Here is a 24,626-nt window from a genome sequence, read left to right as displayed (position 1 = left end):
AGTGCCACTAAAGCACTTCCCTCGATATGGATAGACTCCAGGAGACACAACAGAACCGTTTTTGCATTTTCCGGCCTTTGGTGATATGTCTGGCTTCTGAGGTACAAGAAAGAGTACATCTCAAGTTATAATAAGGGACAGACAACTAAAGAACCACTGGGCTTAAGAATACAAAAGCAACAGGGTTAGTAAGCAGGGAGATCACACATACTCACACCATGTGAGATCTCCCCCATTGTACCCGCTCTGTATCAACATTGGCAGATTTCAAAAATAAGCTGCAAAAGGTCTCAAGATACTATGTACTGAAGTGTACAGCTAGTTGGTGGAAAGATGTGAGAATGGTAAATGACGTTTACTTTAAGGGGAGCCAAGCTCAAGTCCTTAGCCTATATGCTCTGCCTTGTATTCTTACTTCATTACAGGTCAGCATTATAGCAGACCAGAGCACTTTCCACTGCAGGATGGGCAACTAGGCATCATTCACTGAGTGCAACCATCCATGGTCAAATCCTCCAGTGTGTGGGACACTAACTGAACCCTGGTCATTTCAGTCATGATCATGGCATTATACACTATGTAGCCAATGAGAAATTCATTTCTTGATCATGCAGCTCATGCAGCCCCCCCCCCCCAATGACACACTTTTTCCTTCTATTGTATATTACCCCTAACACCCCACATCACTACCGGGTGATACATCTTTCTGTGTTTTTTTAGGAAACAGTGAAGCATGGGGATCTGGAGACAATAACTCATTGCTCATAGTTCTTAGTTTCTTTTCCTACCCACATTCCCTACCTCAGGCAACCAGCAGATGTACTGTTGTCTAACACACTGGGCCCAGAAGTGCTACTGCACACTGGGCCCAGAAGTGCTACTGGGAACTCCTCTTCACCCTCATACTTGATTAGAGTGAGAGCATAGTTTTGGCAGGCTGCCTCTGTTTTGCTCATGTACCTCAGGAGGGGGGCATCTGTACAGCAGCACTCTGATCACACCCACTCAACCTAGGATGTGTGAGCTGGCATTTGCCTCTCGCTCCTATCCTATGCCAACCAGCTCTACCAGTGCCCAACCTTCCCATTTAAATTCAGACCATCTGAAAAACAAGCAAATCCTTATCAAACTGTACCACAAGCTCCAAAGTATGTATTTGTCCGTCAGGTTTATATGGCTGCCTCCTTGGGGGGCTGATCTTTGCAACACTGATGTCCCTATTGGTAGCAAACACTTGTCATCCTATGTCACTTCAAACTTCTTTATTTATTCGTACACACAAAAGGAATCCCCCAAGCAGTTATTTATCTAAACTTGTATTTACTGCTGGTATCGTTGTCAGGAAGCTGACCAGTTATTTATCTAAACTTGTACTTACTGCTGGTATACTGCAGTGGTGGTGCTGCGGTAGCGTTGTCGCCTCACAGTAAGACGTTGTCCTGTTCAATTCTCAGCTAGAGCGTCTCCTGTGTGGAGACATGCGTGAATGGGCATACCTTCGTTGAAGGTTGTGTATCAGAGCTGGCAACTCAGTATGTATACTGCCAATCATTAGCGGACCGGAGTTCCACTGTGGCAACCCCTAACCGGGAAAAGCCAAAAGACAACAACAACTTACTGCTGGTATCGTTGTCAGGAAGCTGACCAGTTAATTATCTGAACTTGTACTTATTGCTGATACTGCTGTCAGGAAGCTGACCAGTTAATTATCTGACCTTGTACTTACTGCTGATATCACGGTCAGGAAGCTGACCAGTTAATTATTTGGCCTTGTACTTACTGCTGATATCACTGTCGGGAAGCTGACCAGTTAATTATCTGAACTCTCTAAAGCTAAGAATACAGCATCCATGGAACCAGACGACATCCTGGGCTGTGCACTAGATGAATTACAAAATGAACTGGCATCTCACCTAAGTGTCCTGTTTAATCATAGCCTCACCTCAGGCTTTGTGCCCACTGAGTGACGCACAGCAACAGTTATCCCACTCCACAAGGGGAGATCCATCTTGGATCCTGGGAACTACCGCCCCATCAGTGTGACGAGCCTGATCTACAAGGCCATGGAACGTATCATCATGGAACTTATAAACAAAGAAATTGGCAGCCTTCAAACACTGGACCCCACCCAGTTTGGGTTCGTGAAGGGCCGATCTTGTCTCCAGAACCTGACTGACTTCTTCGAATTAGTCTCCAGAGCTGTGGACGAGGGTAAGGTGGTCCACACCAGCCTATATGGACCTCGCTAAGGCCTTCGACACCATCCCCCACTCTGGAATCATAGATAAACTTACTAAGCTGGGAATTAATCCCTATGTCACTCGATGAGTTGCCAACTGGCTTACTGACAGAACCTATACTGTAAAAATAGCCAACTCCAAATCCAGCTCCAGACAAGTGACAAGTGGAGTACCTCAGGGTTCAGTCCTGGGATCACTCTTGTTTGGCATCTACTTCTCTGAAGTACAGGCCAACACTAAGGGACTCTGGCTAACAAATTTCGCAGATGACTGCAAACTAGGAGACATTATTGAATCCTCAAATGATGTGGATATTCTACAAAAGGGCTTTAAAGAAACAGATGCTTGGTGCCAGAGCCATGGGCTTAAGCTCAATGCCAAGAAATGTATAGTTATCCCCTTTGGGAAAAACATGTACCTGTGAATTACCACATAGGTGGCAGTACACTAAACACCAAAAGTGTGATAAGAGACTTAAGGGACACAGGTGGACAGTGGTCTCACCTTCGATAACCACATCACCACAACAGTCAGGAAATCCTTCTACATGGCACACCTCATCACTAAGGGCTTTTCATTCAGAAAAAAGGAGGTCATTGTCCCACCGTACTCATCCCTCATTAGACCCATTATAGAGTATAATGCCCCATTTGGTATGTAGCTCTCAAGACATCTGAAACAACTGGAAAGGCTGCAGAAATACCTCACTAAAAGAATCACAGGCTTAAAGCAGATGCCCTATCCTGACCATCTAGAAAAACTCCAGCTATACTCGCATATCGTCTACTCAGAGGTGATCTCTGCTTAACATACAAGGACATGTCAAACCCAGAGCTGTTGGACATGGTACACAAAGAAATCCCAATCTCTCAGAGCCTCATGCTCTAGGGATCTAAACCTTGTCATCACAATGAACAAAACATGCTGGAGGGATAGGTTCCTGACACAGAGACTCCCCAGACTCTGGAATAGAATGCCTATACATGTCAAGCAGAGAGCCTCTTTGGCCGTCTTCAAAAGGAACCTTGATGATTGGATGGGAGATAGGAAATTCACTCAGGGGATCACGTCAGTCGCCCTGCTAGACAGGGGTTCAGGGAAGCAAATATTGTGGGAAGAAATAGCCAAGGAATTTTATGGCTAGGCTTATATAGGCCCTAGGGCTGATAGCCTAGTACCAACTTATGAAACTATGAACTTGCAATTACTGCTAATACTGCTGTCAGGAAACTGACCAGTTAATTATCTGACCTTGTACATAATGCTGATACCACAGTCAGGAAGCTGACCAGTTAGTTATCTGACCTTGTACTTACTGCTGATATGGCTGTCATGAAGCTGACCAGTTAATTATCTGACTTTGTACTTACTGCTAGTATCAATGTCAGGATTATCTGACCTTGTACTTACTGCTGATATGGCTGTCATGAAGCTGACCAGTTAATTATCTGACTTTGTACTCGCTGCTGATATGGCTGTCAGGAAGCTGACCAGTTAATTATTTGACCTTGTACTTACTGCTGATATGGCTGTCAGGAAGCTGACCAGTTAATTATCTGACCTTGTACTTACTGCTGATACTACTGTCAAGAAACTGACCAGTTAATTATCTGACCTTGTACTTACTGCTAATACCGCTGTCAGGAAGCTGACCAGTTAATTATCTGAACTTGCACTTACTGCTGATGTCGCTGTCAGCAAGCTGGCCATTTAATTATCTGAACGTGTACTTACTGTAGATACCACTGTCGGGAAGCTGACTTTGTTGCACCACCATTCCTCCTTCACTGCCATCAGATGGGACTGTCTCATCTATATTAATAAGAAGCCAAAGACGTTCCGCTGGTATGTTGTACCCTGAAAATCAAAATCAGCAGAAACTATTGTTAAAAAAAGGATCCTGTCAGGAATATTTGTACGAAGCTTACAACAGCTTCAATCATTCATAGCTGATGGATAGTGATAATTCTGGAGTCAAATCACTACTGTACATGTTCTTGTACTGTTACCTCTTCAGTCTCTATTGGCAGGAACAGCACTACAGTTCTTAAGAGAAGCATATCCACATTGTTATTATATGTATGGAAGGTGTGTAGCACCAGGTGCTGTCTTGATGCAGAAGTTCAGAAGCCTTCAGTATAACCTATGTGCATTCTTTACTTTATATTCATTAACCTGGAAAATTAAGAAATCTGTACAGCATTGTTACAATTACAACCCTAGGCATAGGTTCATAGCTTGGTACTAGGCTATCAGCCCCAGGGCCTATACAAGCCTAGCCATAACAATTCCCTGGCTATTTCTTGCCACAGTATTTACTTCCCTAGGCAGAAGGAAATGCAAATTAAATGACAACCGGAACACTGGGAAGACATGACACAAACCATAAGAATGTAAAATTTCAACACAGTAACATAACAACAGAACAATGTTCACCAAACTATGCTAAATAAACAAATGTATAATAGATATATCTTCAGCATATGTTTAGACAGGGGTATAGCTCTTATAATTTAACTGTTCAAATTCAGTCATCCATCGTCAATTATAAAGAATGCATAGAATTACTTTAGAATAATATACGAGTTTCTTACATTGTTTATATAACATGAACACATCTAATTTAGTAAGATATGCATGTAATTTGACAATGAATTGAGGGACATCTGCATTAGTCCTGAAACTGGTAGAAACCGCCATCAAAATGCAGATGATGAAGGAGAGAAGGAAGTGTGATGGCGACTAGTTTTGTTCTGGGGGAATATTTATGAGAAATACAGTCAAATGTGCCTACAGAATGAAATGATGGAGTCTCCTTATGCTGAACTTTGTGCACAAGTGATAGGCATGTGTTACAAGTGGTCAATCTGTGTACTAAAGACCACAAGACAGTGTGTGCACATAACTCAGAGGGTGCCTGGTCAACCCTTACTGCATAAAATCTAGGGCTCTTCAGATAGATAAAGAAAAAAAACACAGCAGTTTAGCTCATGAAGACAAAAGTCCCAGTAGGTCATCAGTGCATGTAAGTTGGTTACAAACAAACATCACATGCATACATATGTACAAACAAAGTATCCCACATTTCATCTGCTTAAAACCATATACCACCCCTATGACTTTAAAAAGAACTTGTTTATGCTGTGGTATGCCTCCACAAGACAGCAAGCCTACTCCAAGGATCAATTCAAATGAGATGTGAACTGAAGAACTGAACAAAGTCCTGCCATCAGTGTTAGAGCTACTGAGATGTGAGGTGTCACAGTGATATGAACTAAATTATTGAGCTGAGTTATATCACCATAGATAGAGCTACTGAGGTGTAAAATGTCACAGCAATGTGAACTGAAGCACTGAGTTATGTCAGAAGTGATAAAGCTACTGAGGTGTGAAATGTCACAGTGATGTGAACTGAATTACTGAGCTATGTCACCAGAGGTAGAGCTACTGAGGTGTGAAATGTCACAGTGATGTGAACTGAATTACTGAGCTGAGTTATGTCACAAGAGATAGAGCTACTGAGGTGTAAAATGTCACAGTGATGTGAACTGAAGCACTGAGTTATGTCAGAAGTGATAAAGCTACTGAGGTGTGAAATGTCACAGTGATGTGAACTGAATTACTGAGCTAAGTTATGTCACCAGAGATAGAGCTAAGCTACTGAGGTGTGAAATGTCACAGTGATGTGAACTGAATTACTGAGCTGAGTTATGTCACCAGAGATAGAGCTACTGAGGTGTGAAATGTCACAGTGATGTGAACTGATTTACTGAGCTGAGTTATGTCACAAGAGATATAGCTACAGAGGTGTGAAATGGCACAGTTATGTGAAGTGAAGAACTGAGCTGAGTTATGTCAGAAGTGATGCAGCTAGTGAGGTGTGAAATGTCACAGTGATGTGAACTGAATTACTGAGCTAAGTTATGTCACCAGAGATAGAGCTACTGAGGTGTAAAATGTCACAGTGATGTGAACTGAATTACTGAGCTGAGTTATGTCACCAGAGATAGAGCTACTGAGGTGTGAAATGTCACAGTGATGTGAACTGAATTACTGAGCTGAGTTATGTCACCAGAGATATAGCTACAGAGGTGTGAAATGGCACAGTGATGTGAAGTGAAGAACTGAGCTAAGTCATGCCAACAATGATACAGCTACCTGAGGTGTGAAACGTCTGAGGTGGTCATCTGTCTGGCTGAGTAACATGTGAAATGTCTTTACACATGTTAAACTGAAATTAAGTGCAGCTGAAAAAAGCAACGCCTTGCTTTAACAGCTAAACTGAATGGAAATTTACCAACTTTAACATGGAAAATAAAAAGCACCTTCTCCTAATTACACTTTACCCCTTATTTTTCCTCTCCCATCCATCTATCTGCCCCTCTTTTATGCTAACTGCAGTCTATTCTCATTATCAATCACCCCTCACTCTACTCATTTTACACCCTATTCCCTCTTCCTCTCACTTAGCCCAGCTACCCTCTTCCACTCTCTCCCTTGTTTTTTTCATTCTTCCCATGTTATCCACCTTTATAACTCTCTCAAACTCTCTCATGAATTCCCTCTTCTCTCTTATGACTTTATTTTCCCATCAGACCTACATTATGTATTATCCTAGCACATCATACAGCTACTGTGCATATCAAACAATCCTATACTATGTACACTTTATCCCTAGACAATGTTTAAACTGAATTATTTCTTATCCCCTGATTACTGTAGATACCAAAGCTGTGTTCCTATGCTGTACTGTTTATTTTTAAACCAATATTAAATTGCACTGATATCTACTCATGGATATTTCTTTGTCATTATTGCTTAGTGTTCTAAATTCTAAATTCATTCTAAAGACATGCATCTGGAGCATTTCTATCCGGGCCTCCACTGAAAATGGGCTCTATCCTAGTCGTACTTTCCTGGTCAACAAATGTTAAATAAATAAATAGTGTTTGGAGTTTTTCTCCCAGGGCCTCCACTGAAAATGGGCAACAATCTAGTCAAAGTTTCCCAGGAAACAAATATCAAATAAATGAAAAAATAAATAAATAAAACAAAAGAAAAAAAATCCTTAACAAAAGTATCCAATTTAGTGTATGTTGGTACATTTCAAAAGCACCTTTCAGCAATAGCACCACGTAGAGAACAGCTTCAGGGTACAGAAGTAAAGATCAGGGCCATCTGAAGTTTTACACCATTAAGGAAGAGAATATCCCCTGTAAAAGCAACAAGAGTAACTTTAGTGAGGTACTGACAAATATGCCTTTGACATTAGAACAGCAGACTCATGGGTGGCACACACCAGACCGTACGCAGACTTCACCAAAGTCATTGGTGAATGTCTGAAGTGCACTTCTGAATATCCTTGCAACAAAGGGAGATACTGCTAGCACAGCTATCTGGAAGTTTGTAAATAATAATACGTCATTGGTGAATATTGAAATGATCGGTGTAAGAAGCTTGTGTTACAAATGTATTAGAACTGTATGTCATGTGTATATCAAACTGGTTTGTACAGACGTATGTTAAAAAAAGGTATTTTATAAAGTGCTTGTACTTTAATGTAACCACAGTGTGCCCTACTGGAAAAGCACAGAAATGCACATGCACTACTGTAACTGTTTAAATGTATATATTACAGGAGGTTAACTTCAGAAAAATAGCTGAAATTAAATTACTTTATAGTCTATGCAATGAAGAGGCTTTCAGTTTTCTATGCAGCTAGAGACAGAAAGTCTGTGCTAGGAAACTTTCTATATTGCTTTAGGGTGAACTAATTATTAGTCGTGAAAGCATGAAGGAATGCAATTGTTTTATGACTTCCAGCATCTTCCAAAGATCGGAGGAAAAATCTCTTGTCTGTATATTTTTTTAGGTAGATTCCAAATGCTGGCAGCTTCTAGCAATGGGGGTTTAGTTTGGGAACTAAAGTCAGTTGACAAGAAGTGATGTCATCCTGCAAGCATCTCAGGAGTAATAGTTTAGATATTATTTTGAGAAGTCTTAGAGTGAGACGGGGCATTCTGTACTCTGTCTTGGACATGACAACATCAAGGAAAACCATTCTCCACACATCTGCCTTGTTCTAATACGTTAGTACGGAACAGTATAGTTCTCTTAGATAAGTCAGGAATATAGTGAATCCTAGTTTAGATGTTTTTCTTTATTTATTTGAAACTGTCCTGCAATGTTGTTTCAAATATTTCCCATGGTTTTGAACTCTGATGTCACTCTGAATATATATTTACTATCGTCTTGTTCTTTTATTATTTATTATTTAATATATTTAAACCTTTCAATTGTGGCTGATCTGTCTAAGAGATAAGTTTTGACAGTACTTGCATATTTATTTGGTGACATTGTGTGAGCCACCCCTAATAGCCTTCCTCTTGGTCAAACTACCATTTGTGTTAATAAGAATATTACATTCAGTATATTGGGTACCCTTGTAAGGGCCTTAAAGTAGGTGATAAGGAGTTGGCTGTTGGCAGTGATAACTACCTTATAGTGTGGGCAAAAGGGGGCATGACTAGTAAATGTGTGTGTGTTTGTGTGTGTGTCAATCAAACCTCAAAGATTGTGTGTGTGTGTCAGCTACTTGGAGAGGGACACAAACCACTGGTTGGACAGAGAGGGTGCTGAAGGTCTTGGCTTGGCCACTCAGGTGAGATCTCAACTCTATAGCTGTGCCAGTGGGGAGTCTTACTGGGGATGTGGAGAAAGAGGGAGAAACCAGCCCTGGATTGACTGTGGTGTGTGTGCTCTTAAAGGAAATTGTACTTGAGTCAGAGAGCTGCATCTACAAATACTGTGTGTGTGTTTGTCATCATCCCAGTGAATGACCCCACTGCTACCAGTGGTGAGGACTGAGGCTCCTTGATTACTGGTCCAGTGGTGGAGCGTCACAATCCTCAATAAGCATATGTTCAGATTTAGAAGTAAAGTGAGCACAGAAAACACAGGACATGTGTGCAGTACTATATATTCTGTGATCTGAACATAGGTACAACTCTAAACAGTAACTGTCACACGTATGAAAATGCTTTTTACCTCATGGTGTGCACAAACCTAAACAGCAACTTTAACTTATTTGAAAATGTTTTCTACTGCTCTTGGGACTTGGGACGTCCTTCTTTGTTGTTAGGAGTGAAAAAGAGGGCCACACACTAACCTTCTAGCTTGACTGATAACCCACACCCATACCGATTACATCAGCCCCTTAAATCATCTAACCCCACCCAAGGCCCCATGGTACCACCCCCTCTCTAAGGAGACTGGCTTGCTGCCATTCCACATGATCCCTCCCAGTATCCCGCCCTTTATCTAGCTAGGCCCAGAGCTCTCTGTCTCTCTCTTGCACTGACTTCACCACTTGGAAACTGAAGAGATTTAGTATCTGAACAGAACAACCCTCACTCCTCCACTCAGGAAAAAGCTTGACAGTGAGGACCCCAGAAGGAAACACCACAAAACCATGCTCTGAGAGCGAGAACATTCTCCCTACCACTGCAGCTACCCCACAGCAATCAGGTATATGTACTTTAGCAACAAGGCCTGCATTTAACACAATTTCTGAAAATTTTCTGAGGTCTCAAACTTTATGTTTATTTTTCCTGCTACTTGTGCACATCCATAAGCTCTGCAAAAATGAACATTGTGACTTGCTTTCACTGTGAGCTATTTCTCTGGATGCATGTACTGTTCAAAAAATGGGAGTCACCTAGCTTAGCTCTAAGTGACAATCTCCCCTAAATATAAAAAGGTCAGCCATCATCAGGAAGAATGGGACCTGGTCATATTAATCATGTATCTGTAAGGGGACCTGGTCACATTAATCATATATATGTAAGGGGGACCTGGTCACATTAATCATGTATCTGTAAGGGGGACTGGTCACCTTAATCATGTATATGTAAGGGGGACCTGGTCACATTAATCATGTATCTGTAAGGGGGACTGGTCACCTTAATCATGTGTATGTAAGGGGGACCTGGTCATATTAATCATGTATCTGTAAGGGGGACTGGTCATTTTAATCATTAAGGGGGACCTGGTCATATTAATCATGTATCTGTAAGGGTGACTGGTCACCTTAATCATGTGTATGCAAGGGGGACCTGGTCATATTAATCATGTATCTGTAAGGGGGCTGGTCACCTTAATCATGTGTATGTAAGGGGTATTGGTCAAATGAATGTCTATGTAAGGGGACGCGGTCACATTAATGATATCTATGTTATGGGGACTGGTCACCTTAATCATGTATATGTAAGGGGGACTGGTCATGTTAATCATGTATATGTAAGGGGGACTGGTCATGTTAATCATGTATATGTAAGGGGGACTGGTCACCTTAATCATGTGTCTGTAAGGGGGACTGGTCACCTTAATCATGTGTATGTAAGGGGGACTGGTCACCTTAATCATGTGTATGTAAGGGGGACTGGTCACATTAATCATGTGTATGTAAGGGGGACTGGTCACATTAATCATGTGTATGTTAGGGGACTTGGTCACACTAATCACGTATATGTATGGGAACCCGGTCACATTAATCATACATATGTAAGGGGACCCGGTCACATTAATCATGTATATGTAAGGGGGACCTGGTCACATGAGACATGTATATGTAAGGGTGACTGGTCACCTTAATCGTGTATATGTAAGGGTGACTGGTCACCTTAATCATGTGTCTGTAAGGGGACTGGTCACATTAATCATGTGTATGTAAGGGGACTGGTCACACTAACCAATTATAGGTAAGGGGACCTGGTCACATTAATCATGTGTATGTAAGGGGGACTGGTCACATTAATCATGTATATGTTAAGAGGGACTGGTCACATTAGTCATGTATATGTAACGGGACGTGGTCACATTAATCGTGTATATGTAAGGGGACCTGGTTACATTAATCATGTATATGTAAGGGGACCTGGTTACATTAATCATGTATATGTAAGGGGACCTGGTCACATTAATCATGTATATGTAAAGGGACTGGTCACATTAACCAATTATATGTAAGGGGACCTGGTCATATTAATCATGTGTATGTAAGGGGACCTGGTCACATTAATCATGTGTATGTAAGGGGACCTGGTCACATTAATCATGTGTATGTAAGGGGGACTGGTCACATTAATCATGTATATGTACATGTAAGGGGGACTGGTCATATTAATCATGTATATGTAAGAGGGACTGGTCACATTAGTCATGTATACATAAGGGGACGTGGTCACATTAGTGAATATGTAAGGGGACCTGGTCACATTAATCATGTATATATAAGGGGGACCGGTCACATTAATCATGTGTATGTAAGGGGGACCGGTCACATTAAACATGTGTATGTAAGGGGGGCTGGTCACATTAAACATGTGTATGTAAGGGGGGCTGGTCACATTAATCATGTGTATGTAAGGGGGGACTGGTCACATTAATCATGTATATGTAAGGAGGACCGGTCACATTAATCATGTATAAGTAAGAGGACTGGTTACATTAATCATGTAGGGGGACTGGTCACATTAATCATGTGTATGGAAGGGGACATGGTCAAATTAATCATGTATATGTAGGGGGACTGGTCACATTAATCATGTGTATGGAAGGGGGACTGGTCACATTAATCATGTGTATGTAAGGGGGGCTGGTCACCTTAATCATGTGTATGTAAGGGGGGGCTGGTCACATTAATCATGTGTATGTAAGGGGACTGGTCACATTAATCATGTATATGTAAGGGGGACTGGTCACATTAATCATGTGTATGTAAGGGGGGGCTGGTCACATTAATCATGTGTATGTAAGAAGGACTGGTCACATTCATCATATATATGTAAGGGGGACTGGTCACATTAATCATGTGTATGTAAGGGGGGGCTGGTCACATTAATCATGTGTATGTAAGGGGACGTGGTCACATTAATCATGTGTATGTAAGAAGGACTGGTCACATTCATCATATATATGTAAGGGGGACTGGTCACATTAATCATGTGTATATAAGGGGACGTGGTCAAATTAATCATGTGTATGTAATGGGGACCCAGTCACATTAATCATGTGTATGTAAGGGAGACTGGTCACATTTATCATATATATGGAAGGGGACATGGTGACATTAATTATGTGTATGTAAGGGGGACTGGTCACATTAATCATGTGTATTTAAGGGAACATGGTCACATTAATCATGTATATGTAAGGGGATCGGTCACATTAATCATGTGTACTTAAGGGGGACTGGTCACATTAATAATGTATATGTAAGGGGGACTGGTCACATTAATTATGTATGTGTAAGGGGGACTGGTCCCATTAATCATGTACATGTAAGGGGACGTGGTCACATTAATGTGTATGTAAGGGTGACCGGTCACATTAATCATGTCTATGTAAGGGGGACCTGGTCACATTAATCATGTCTATGTAAGAGGACCCGGTCACATTAATCATATCTATGTAAGGGGACATGGTCAAATTAATCATGTATATGTAAGGGGGAGCAGTCACATTAATAATGTATATGTAAGGGGGACCGGTCACATTAATCATGTATGTGTAAGGGGATCGGTCACATTAATCATGTATATGTAAGGGGGAGCAGTCACATTAATCATGTATATGTAAGGGGACGTGGTCACATTAATCATGTATGTGTAAGGGGGACTTTTCACATTAATTATGTATATGTAAGGGGACGTGGTCACATTAATCATGTATATGTAAGGGGGACTGGTCACATTAATTATGTATATGTAAGGGGACGTGGTCACATTAATGTGTATGTAAGGGTGACCGGTCACATTAATCATGTCTATGTAAGGGGGACCTGGTCACATTAATCATGTCTATGTAAGAGGACCCGGTCACATTAATCATATCTATGTAAGGGGACATGGTCAAATTAATCATGTATATGTAAGGGGGAGCAGTCACATTAATAATGTATATGTAAGGGGACGTGGTCACATTAATCATGTATATGTAAGGGGGACTGGTCACATTAATCATGTACATGTAAGGGGACGTGGTCACATTAATGTGTATGTAAGGGTGACCGGTCACATTAATCATGTCTATGTAAGGGGGACCTGGTCACATTAATCATGTCTATGTAAGAGGACCCGGTCACATTAATCATATCTATGTAAGGGGACATGGTCAAATTAATCATGTATATGTAAGGGGGAGCAGTCACATTAATAATGTATATGTAAGGGGACGTGGTCACATTAATCATGTATGTGTAAGGGGGACTGGTCACCTTAATCATGATTTGGGGTGGCAGGTTGGCATGATGGTTAAGGTGTTTACCTTACATACACAAGGTGCAGGGTTCGATTCTCACATGGGATAATTGGCTAGGCTTAAAATGACCCACAAGGGCAGTTAGCCTAGTACTGATCTATGAACCTATGTATATGTAAGGGAGCCTGGTCACATTAATCAGGTATATGTAAGGGGATGTGGTCACATTATACGTAAGGGGACCTGGTCACATTAATCATGTGTATGTAAGGGGGACCTGGTCACATTAATCATATGTATGTAAGGGGGATTGGTCACATTAATCATATGTATGTAAGGGGGACCTGGTCACATTAATCGTGTGTATGTATGGGGAACTGGTCACATTAATCATGTATATGTAAGGGGACCTGGTCACATTAATCATGTATATGTAAAGGGAGCCGGTCATATTAATCATGTATATGTAATGGGATCGGTCACATTAATCGTGTATATGTAAGTGTACGTGGTCACATTAACCATGTATACGTAAGGGGATTGGTCACATTAATCATGTATATGTAAGGGGAATGGTCACATTAATCACGTATATGTAAGGGGGACTGGTCACATTAATCATGTCTATGTAAGGGGGACCTGGTCACATTAATCATATATATGCAAGGGGGACTGGTCACATTAATCATGTATATGTAAGGGGATCGGTCACATTAATCATGTATATGTAAGGGGGACTGGTCACATTAATTATGTATTTGTAAGGGGACCTGGTCCCATTAATCATGTACATGTAAGGGGACGTGGTCACATTAATGTGTATGTAAGGGTGACCGGTCACATTAATCATGTCTATGTAAGAGGACCCGGTCACATTAATCATATCTATGTAAGGGGACATGGTCAAATTAATCATGTATATGTAAGGGGGAGCAGTCACATTAATAATGTATATGTAAGGGGACGTGGTCACATTAATCATGTATGTGTAAGGGGATCGGTCACATTAATCATGTCTATGTAAGAGGACCCGGTCACATTAATCATATCTATGTAAGGGGACATGGTCAAATTAATCATGTATATGTAAGGGGGAGCAGTCACATTAATAATGTATATGTAAGGGGACGTGGTCACATTAATCATGTATGTGTAAGGGGGACTGGTCACATTAATCATGTATATGTAAGGGGATCGGTCACATTAATCATGTGTACGTAAGGGGAACTGGTCACATTAATAATGTATATATAAGGGGGACTGGTCACATTAATCATGTCTATGTAAGAGGACCCGGTCACATTAATCATATCTATGTAAGGGGACATGGTCAAATTAATCATGTATATGTAAGGGGGAGCAGTCACATTAATCATGTATATGTAAGGGGACGTGGTCACATTAATCATGTATGTGTAAGGGGGACTGGTCACCTTAATCATGATTTGGGGTGGCAGGTTGGCATGATGGTTAAGGTGTTTACCTTACATACACAAGGTGCAGGGTTCGATTCTCACATGGGATAATTGGTTAGGCTTAAAATGACCCACACGGGCAGTTAGCCTAGTACTGATCTATGAACCTATGTATATGTAAGGGGGCCTGGTCACATTAATCAGGTATATGTAAGGGGATGTGGTCACATTATACGTAAGGGGACCTGGTCACATTAATCATGTGTATGTAAGGGGGACCTGGTCACATTAATCATATGTATGTAAGGGGGATTGGTCACATTAATCATATGTATGTAAGGGGGATTGGTCACATTAATCATATGTATGTAAGGGGGACCTGGTCACATTAATCGTGTGTATGTATGGGGAACTGGTCACATTAATCATGTATATGTAAGGGGACATGGTCACATTAATCATGTATATGTAAAGGGAGCCGGTCATATTAATCATGTATATGTAATGGGATCGGTCACATTAATCGTGTATATGTAAGTGTACGTGGTCACATTAACCATGTATACGTAAGGGGAATGGTCACATTAATCATGTATATGTAAGGGGGACTGGTCACATTAATCATGTGTATGTAAGGGGGACAGCAGATGCTTTGCTATCCCAATCTGCACTCTCATAAACAGATCAATTATTGAACACTATGTGCCCAAACTCTGGAAAATATCCTATGTTACACCCATACATAAAGGCGGGACCTCCACTGAACTTAACTACAGACCCATTGCTTTACTCTTCCCCCTGGCCAAAATCCTAGAAAAATGCATCCATACCCAGGTGCTAAAATATCTCCTAGACAGCAACATCCCGTCACCTACTCAACATGGTTTCAGACCTGCCCATAGTACCACTACAGTCCTCCTTTGCTTCACAGACACAGTAAACAGTCTCAGAAACGAAGGCCTGCAGGTGTCAATTCTTTTTGGATATGTCCAAAGCATTTGACACAGTCTCACACCAAATCCTGCTAAACAAACTAAACCAATATCACCTATCAAATTCCACTTTTACCTGGTTCCAAAACTACTTAACTGACAGGTACCATGCTGTGAAATGGGAAAATTCTCTCTCTCCTTATCTGCCCATAACTGTAGGAGTCCCACAGGGTTCTATCTTAGGACCACTACTATTCACAATCTTTACAAATGACCTCCTTAACTCCACACAGCATGCATCTATCATTGAGTATGCAGATGGTACTACCGTAATCTGTGCTGCACAAAACATTCTCATTCTTCTGCAAACAACTCAACTAGCATTCTCTGACGTTGAAAACTACCTTACCAAAGCCCAACTTATCCTCAATCCAAAGAAAACTCAGCTTATGATTATAACCAGTTTTAACAAAAACACTGATAACAGTCAATTCACTATCTACTCCCCAAATGCTACTCCAATCGCTCCAGTGGCACAGGCTAAACTATTGGGAATAACCATAGACTCCCACCTAAAATGTGATAGTCATCTCAACTTAACTATTAAAAAAGTACATGTCAAACTGGGATCACTCTACCTTATCAAACCATTTCTTACCGACAACACACGATCAGCCATTGCTCACACCAAACTTCTATTCACCCTATTCTATGCATCTCCCAATCTGACTAATCTCAACAAAACTGAACTAAGCAAAATGGAAGCCTGCTATAACAGAATTGCCCGCTTTGCTGCAAATTGCTCATATAGAACTCATCACTGTACTGTTTTGAGACAGCTCTACAGGCTTGAACTGCCCAACCTCCTAACCTACAATCAGCTCTGCCTCTGTCATTCGATCTATTACCTCCCCAATAAGTGTCCTGCCCTCAAAAATCTAGTACAACATCACTCAGCCAAAAGGCCTCTTAGATCATCAAGCAAACTACTACTAGAAGTCACCAACAGCTACAATAGCTTTGAAGATGCACTACATAGTATTTCAGAGGCTAAAAAATGGAACTCTGTCCCTACTAGCATTCAAAACACATCATCCAAAGCCTCCTTTAAAGACCTCATCAGGCAACATCTCAAGCAAAGTTGGCAGTGCCATGGCTGCTCCACAGGCTAGTGAAAGCGGATAAGGTACACATACTAAACCTAAAGTACTTGATAATAGTTTTCACTCTTACTCTCAACCATTGGCTAATGTACTATGTACTGTACCTATGTACTATGTATGTATTCTACCTATGTTCCAAATTTCAGCTGTACACCACAAATCTATTAATTACCTTTATTTTTAAATTAATATTTTCTTGTTTGTTCTCTCCACTGTAACTGCTGATTTGCTGCATACCACTGTAAAAACATATCTATTGTAATTTGTGTGTATACTGATTTTTATTTATTTATTTATTTGCAGTTGGTTTACCAGGCTAGTCCATTGGGCCAAAAGGAACCCGTTTTCAATGGAGTCCTGGGGAGAAAAGCTCTAAATACAAGAAAAGATTACAGTCATGGTTTTAGGTTACAAAAAGTACAATTACTACAGAGTACAAAAACAGTTGCATTTAGAAAGAACATTCTGTTATGGAGTAAATAACAAAGGCTTTACATTTTAGAGAACATTGTATTTTAAGGTAATTTTAGAAATGAGAATTACATGTTATAGTATCTGAGTAGCTCATTACTCATGGGGTAGTATAAGCTAGTGCAGAGTACAACTTAGAGAATGAAGTGTAGCAGATGTTGTTCATGTCTAAATATCTAAATGTATCTGTAATTTTTCTATGTGGATTTTTTCTCCCCAGGCCTCTGCTGAAAAAGGGCCTTTTTGTCTCAAACACCCCCGGTTAACAAATGTAAAATAAATAAATAAAACAAATAATCATGTATATGTAAGGGGGACCAGTCACATTAATCATGTATATGTAAGGGGGACTGGTAACATTAATCATGTATATGTAAGGGGACCTGGTCACATTAATCATGTATATGTAAGGGGACCTGGTCACATTAATCATATATATGTAAGGGGGACTTGGTCACCTTAATCATATATATGAGTTGTTTACAAGCAGGCACTGTAAACCCTTTTGCTATACAAAAGATATTTTAGGAGATATGAGCCCAGTAAAAGTGGGCACAGCCTCTCATATTCCATGTGATACAAGCGTCGATAAAGACAAGTCAGAGTGAAAAAAGCTCTGTAATAAAGCTTTCATAATTAGCTCCAAGCAATATGAGCCCCACAAAGGAAGACACAGCTTTTATAATATATGTGTTATAAAATACGCTAAAAAAAGTCTGGTGACAGCCTCATACAAGGAGGCATTTTCAAATGATCAAAGTGTAAACCACTCTACTGGATGCATCTGATGAAGCTTAGGGGAAAAGTCTTTTCTTAATTACAGTTCTATAGTTGTAGCTTACTGTGTGTTGTCATGTTTTGTTTGTTAAAAATAAAAATATTTTAACTAAGAATGAAGTTCCACAGGCTGCTGAGCTGGTAAACCCTTTTGGGTCTTTCAGTAATATTCAAATAATGTACTAAGCTCTAAGCTTTGGGATTGGATCGATCCTTATTTTTCCATCTCCAAGATTTCCCCCAGTCAGATCCCCTGGACCCTCCCACCATCGTCTGTAACGGTCTTTAAATAACTGACTTGTTGAATGTAATGTATTAGAACAACAACACTTGCCCATCTACCTACTTAACTGATTAAACTACTGGAAACTTCAACAAGGCATCTTTATTCCCACAGGGACAGTATCTGAAAGAGTCTCCTAGATCTGCAAGAATTTCATTTTTCCCAAATTGTACAATGTTACATTCACAATCAAGACACCAACAGTATACCCATGTTAGCCCCCTTAGAGGATCCAAGTGTCTTCAGGGAGTTGGCAATGACTCCAAACTTGCAATCATTCATGAACTTCATCAGCCAGAGGCTTTAATGTCAAATTTGACATCAGAGAAATAGAAGCCATATAAAACAGGGTCCAAAACAAAGTCCCAGGGGTATAAGACTGTCGACAAGTCTATTGGAAGATAGTGTGTCTCTGACTCTGACAGTGTGATATTTGTCAGTGAAGCAGTTAGCAGTCTGATGGATTACATAAGGATTTATATTCAGTTTGGCCAGTTTGCTGATGATGCCAGAGTAGCATACCTGTTCCTCACCTTAGAAAAGCCCTTTTCAGATCACTACCAATACACAAAGACTGGCTCAGACACTGAAACACACATCAACAAACGTACAATACTAAACGTTATCATCTTAATTAACCCTTACTCAAACCAAACCCACAAACAGTTGCATAAACAGTTACCTGTGTCTGCATTATGAAAGGTCTGCTTCCATACATAACAGCCAATAGGTTTTTATTCCAGATGAAGAAGTTTTTTGAAGATGTGTAGTCTGAAGCCCAGCCTGTCTTTGAATGGGAAAATGGCTTTTTCTATAGAGTTGTGTCTACACATTGCATCTTCTTTTCAGAAAATTGTCATAGATTCTACTTTTCCCAGTTTTACATAGTGTCTGGGTACCACATCAACATTAGTCACAGGATGACTAGCTCAAAATGTCAGTATTTGTTGGGATTTTAATATATTTAGGAAATTATCTTTATTTACAAGCTAGTAAATGACTGGCACTGAGGGGCATGGTGTTTACTGACAAGAAGTCGGGAAGGCTTTCAATACGATTCCTCAAGGTCAGAGCTCAGCATCCCTGTGCTCTGTGTTTCTGAAGTACAGCCAAACAATCCACTTGTGCTGTACTGATCAGATCACTAAAAAGGCCACAGCATGCATGTCCACAGCTAGTGGGGACTGGCTTTACTGGGCTGTACGCAATCATAAAAGACTTAAAATGTAAAACGTCAAGTGGATTTAGAAGCCGTGTAACAGAAACACTGTATGTCTTTACAGGATCACAACAGGAAAATAATTAAAGAGATATAATTTTTACCTTTTCCTTAAGTTTGGCTCATTGCAAACCTGTATGTACCAGATAGAAGTAATCACTACTAATTTTATTTTGTTTGCACCCCTGACTGCCCTCCTGGGGGCAGACATCCTGATGAGAGTTAGTTTTTTTCTAAAGAAAATCTTCCCCATAATACACCGCAAACTGGAAAATATGAAGGTCTCTCCAAACACCATTATATTGGGCGACTTCAACTACCCAAACATAGACTGGGAGCATTACTTTAGCTCCAACACCCTAGCCCAAAGGTTCTTAGAATTTATAAACTCAAATGCTATGGAACAACTTGTTACCACTCCCACAAGAGGGGAAAACATACTGGACCTGATCATCACCAACATGGGGACTCTATGCTCCAGACCAGAAGTGTATCCCTCACTAGTAAGATCAGACCATAAACTAATCTCACTGGACATTCACATCCCGACCCCACCCCCTGCCCAGATAAACACAGTGAAAAACTTCTCTAAAGCAAATTTCACACTCCTCAAAACCGAGGTGGAATCCTTCAAAGCCCCCGGGCCTGTGGAAAATACAGCCCAGACCACAGAATCCTTTATAAACGCATTCTATGAACACCTTCAGGAATGCATGGATCATGCAATCCCAAATAAAACCAAGACCCAATCCTCCAAAGGCAGACGTCCTGTGTGGTAGACCCCAGCCATAAACAAACTATGCAATAGAAGGAGGAAGCTACTAAATGATAGAGCAAAATCCCAAAAAGGGAAGGCATCACTGATCAGTATTAGCAAAAAACTACGGGCACTCATAAAATTGTCTAAGGCCAGCTTCGAGAGAAAAATTGCACAGGACACTACGGATAATCACAAGGCTTTCTTTAGTTATGTTAGGAACCTGGGTGGTAATTCCCAGATATGCTCAAAATTAGTCCAAAATGACAAAAAATACACTGAACCCACAGACATTGCCAACATCCTAGCTGACAGGTTCAGCACAAACTTCTCCCCCCCTCCCCACCAAAAGGGCAAATATCTATCCCAGCAGAGTGCTGGCCCCTGACATCTCAGATGCTCAGGTAAGAGCCGCCCTCTCCAAAGCAAAAAACACAGCATCAATGGGACAAGATGGTGTCCCAGGCTGCGTCCTACATGAACTCCAAGAAGAGCTAAACCCAAACATAAAACTACTCTTCAATCTCAGCCTTACTACAGGATATGTGCCCAAAGAGTGGCGTACAGCAACAGTGGTCCCTCTCCATAAAGGTGGTGCCTCAACGGATCCTGGAAACTATCGCCCCATAAGCCTGACTAGCTTGGTCTGCAAAGCTATGGAAAGGATCATCATGGACCTCATAAATAAAGATATTGGGGACCTACAGACACTGGATCCTACCCAGTTCGGCTTTGTTAAGGGCAGATCCTGCCTCTTAAACCTGGTTGATTTTTTGAAACAGTCACCAAGGCGATTGATGTGGGGAAGGTGGTCCACACAGCCTACCTGGACCTCGCAAAAGCCTTCGATACAATACCGCACTCGGGCATTATAGATAAGCTCACCAGCTTAAATATAAACCCCTATGTCACTAGATGGATTGCAAACTGGCTCAAGGACAGAACCCACATGGTTAGAATTGCTGGAGCCATGTCAGACTCCAAACCAGTTACAAGTGGTGTCCCACAAGGCTCAGTCCTGGGACCTCTCTTGTTCGGTATATATTTCTCGGAGGTACAGGCCAACACGGACGGACTGTGGCTGACCAAGTTCGCAGATGACTGCAAACTGGGCGCCATAATCGACTCTCCAGCTGACACAAGCATCCTCCAAAAGGGCCTCATAGAAACAGACAACTGGTGCCAGAGCTATGGCCTCAAGCTAAATGCCAAAAAGTGTACAGTCATCCCCTTTGGCAAAAACAAAGTGTCCACAAATTACCACATAGGTGGTAATCCATTAAGTACAGAAGAAGTAATTAGGGACCTGGGGACCCAAGTTGATAGCAATCTCTCATTTGACAACCACATGGCCAAAGTGGTTAGAAAAACATTTTATATAGCCCACCTAATCATGAAGGGATTCACATCTAGATCAGGGGAGGTCATCGTGCCTCTTTACTCATCCCTCATCAGGCCCATAATTGAGTACAATGCCCCTTTTGGGATGTACCTTACCAGACACCTGCAGCAACTGGAAATACACCAAAAGTACCTCACCAAGAGGATCAAAGGGCTCAAACAGATGCCATATGCTGCCCGGTTAAAGAAACTCCAGCTCTACTCAGTGGCATACCGCCTGTTCAGAGGCGATCTGTGCCTGACGTATAAAGCCATGTCCAACCCGGAATTAATGGACATGCTGCACCTCAGAAAATCCAAATCCCATTGAGCTACGCGCTCGAGAGACTTGAACCTCAGCACTGAAATAAATAGGACATGCTGGAGGGACAGATTCATAACCCAGAGGCTCCCTTCATTCTGGAATAAAATCCCTTATTCCCAGTCCAGGTTAGGCAGAGTCCCTCATTGACTCTCTTCAAGAGGAATCTTGATGAGTGGATGGGAGATCATAGGTTTACCCCGGGTATCACTTCTGTGTCACTGTTAGACAGAGGCACAGTATACTAACCTCGAAAAAGGGCATAGCAAAATAAATTTAAAATGGGTGGCGAAAGCCAAACACATTCTGGCTAGGCTTATAAATGCCCTAGGGCAGATAGCCTAGTATGAACCTATAAGTCCACTGTATCTGAGATTACAGTGCCCATAGCTGGACTGTCACATTGCTGTTCCATTCCCTTAGAATGGAATAACAGAGATGAGAAGCGACTTTTCAGAGCCCTCACTAAAAGTATAATTCACTGTCATGCAGTGCCTCTTACAAATTATTTTGCTGCTGATGTTACACATTCTGTGAAACAAGCTTCCAGAACTGCCTGCTCACTTGATAAGATATCAGACTTTTTTAGAAATTTAACTTTGATCTGCTTCAGTTCCTTGTAATGTCCCTCCTCCCATATTCTAATGTCACTCCTCCCATATTCTAATGTCACTCCTCCCATATTCCAACCCTCAGCTAGCAAGAGTATCACATTTCCTGCCCTGCAAGGTTCAGCTATTTAGTCAGCTTTGCATGACAATACACATCAAACAGATTTGCTTGCAGTCTGCCTGGTGTGTCATTAAAAGTGTTCCCTCATCTCTCTCCCTACTCCTATCATCTGAATAGCACTTTTATAGTAAATCAGGTTACAAAATGCTTTTAGCAATCCTTGACATAAAGGTGTTTAAAGGAAAACGCCATCTTAGAGCTCAAAAAATGTATTTTTTCATTGCATCTTTGTTTTTGAGCTATTTTAATGCCTCAAAATCACTCCAAGTGCTTCTTTTACAATTTTAATGTTTCTCTCAAAATGGCGGATGATGGGGCCTGCCTTGGTAACGTGATTTTATTTTCTTACTTTCCTTCTTTCTTCCCAGAATACATTTCAAGTCTTCTTTATATGACTCATGCCAGACATAAGGAAGTGGTGCTGTTTTCTCATGCCATTAAAATATAACGGCAGGACTGTGAAGCACTGTCATGTAAACACACCTTCTGTAAGAACTGCTTCTCTGTTTACCTGACTGAGCCTCATTTATCTGTCTGCCAGAGCTTGTTCTGTGCTATAAATACCTGTTAGCTACTTGCAGCAAAAGAAAGCAGATAAAAACAGTTTTTGTAAAGAGGAGTCTTTTGTAGTCCTAACAAACTTGATAAACCCTCCCCCATACCCTCATGATGAGGTGTGAAAACTCTCACTGCAGTAAATAATCCTTGCTCGAAGTAGTTGGAATCTCAACTTAGTCTGCTACTTCTCAATGCCTTCATAGGTTGGCACTAGGCTATCGTCTCTAGGCCTATACAAGCCTAGCCAAACAATTGCCTGGATATTTCTTCCCACAATATTTACTTTCCTGGACCCCTATCTGGCAGGGTGACTGACATGATCCCCGGGGTGAATTTTCTATCTCCCATCCAATCTTCAAGGTTCCTTTTGAAGAAGGCCAAGGAGGCACTCTGCTTGACATGTATGGGCAGTCTATTCCAGAGTATGGGGAGTCTCTGGGTCAGGAACCTATCCCTCCAGCATGTTTTGTTCATTACGATGACAAGGTTTAGATCCCTGGAGCGTGTGGCTCTGAGGGATTGGGATTTCTTTAAAGGAAAACTCCGGGCTCAACTTAAATTTAACTCAAACCGCAGTTTTTTTCTTTCCCTTTAAACTCATGTCACCGCACATCAATTAGCAGAACACAAACACAAGTTTATCAGTTCTACATGTCTCCCTTTCCGTAGCGTAGGGCAGGAAAGCCCATCCCCCATCCCTTGGTATCGCATTCCTTCAGGTCTAGTTGGTCTCTTCTTTCCTGACGTACCTTCGACACAAGCAAATCAGTAGTCTTCTCTTATCCTGATCCTCCCACACTGTAGCGTCACCATTATTTTGCCTGGCCCGCTTATCAGCTACTCTACACAGTGAAACTTGTTGTGGAACTGATTAGCCTCTAGTTTCAATCCGAGCAAAAACATCGTTGAAGCAAAGTCCGCTGAGCACACACATACATAATATACTGCATTTCTTTTGGTAAGTATCTGCGCAGAACTATAAACAGTTAGTTTTCTCCGCCGTTTGTTGTTTGCTGCTGGGTTATGATGTTGCTGCAAAAGTATTTTTAGTTATTTAAAGGTTTTGTCATTCACTTAGTTTACCCTCTTGCTGTGTGTGCATGTATGTGTTTGCAAAG

General features: G+C 41.2%; 1 protein-coding gene across 1 annotated transcript in view; it reads right to left on the bottom strand.

Moving 5' to 3' along the window:
- LOC122797920 (zinc finger protein 271-like) overlaps positions 1 to 24,626 on the bottom strand; it is a 161,842-nt gene that overhangs the window by 19,160 nt on the left and 118,056 nt on the right. Inside the window, exon 4 of the mRNA XM_044066438.1 lies at positions 3,975 to 4,097. Coding sequence (XP_043922373.1) covers positions 3,975 to 4,097 — 123 coding nt within the window. The remainder of the gene's footprint in view (positions 1 to 3,974; positions 4,098 to 24,626) is intronic.

The sequence above is a fragment of the Protopterus annectens genome, chromosome 3.part1, assembly GCF_019279795.1.
Source record: "Protopterus annectens isolate FY-2018-M chromosome 3.part1, PAN1.0, whole genome shotgun sequence".
In the NCBI taxonomy this organism is placed as follows: domain Eukaryota; kingdom Metazoa; phylum Chordata; order Ceratodontiformes; family Protopteridae; genus Protopterus; species Protopterus annectens.
Note: the sequence above shows the minus strand (reverse complement) of the source record. Positions and strands in the feature narration are given on the sequence as shown.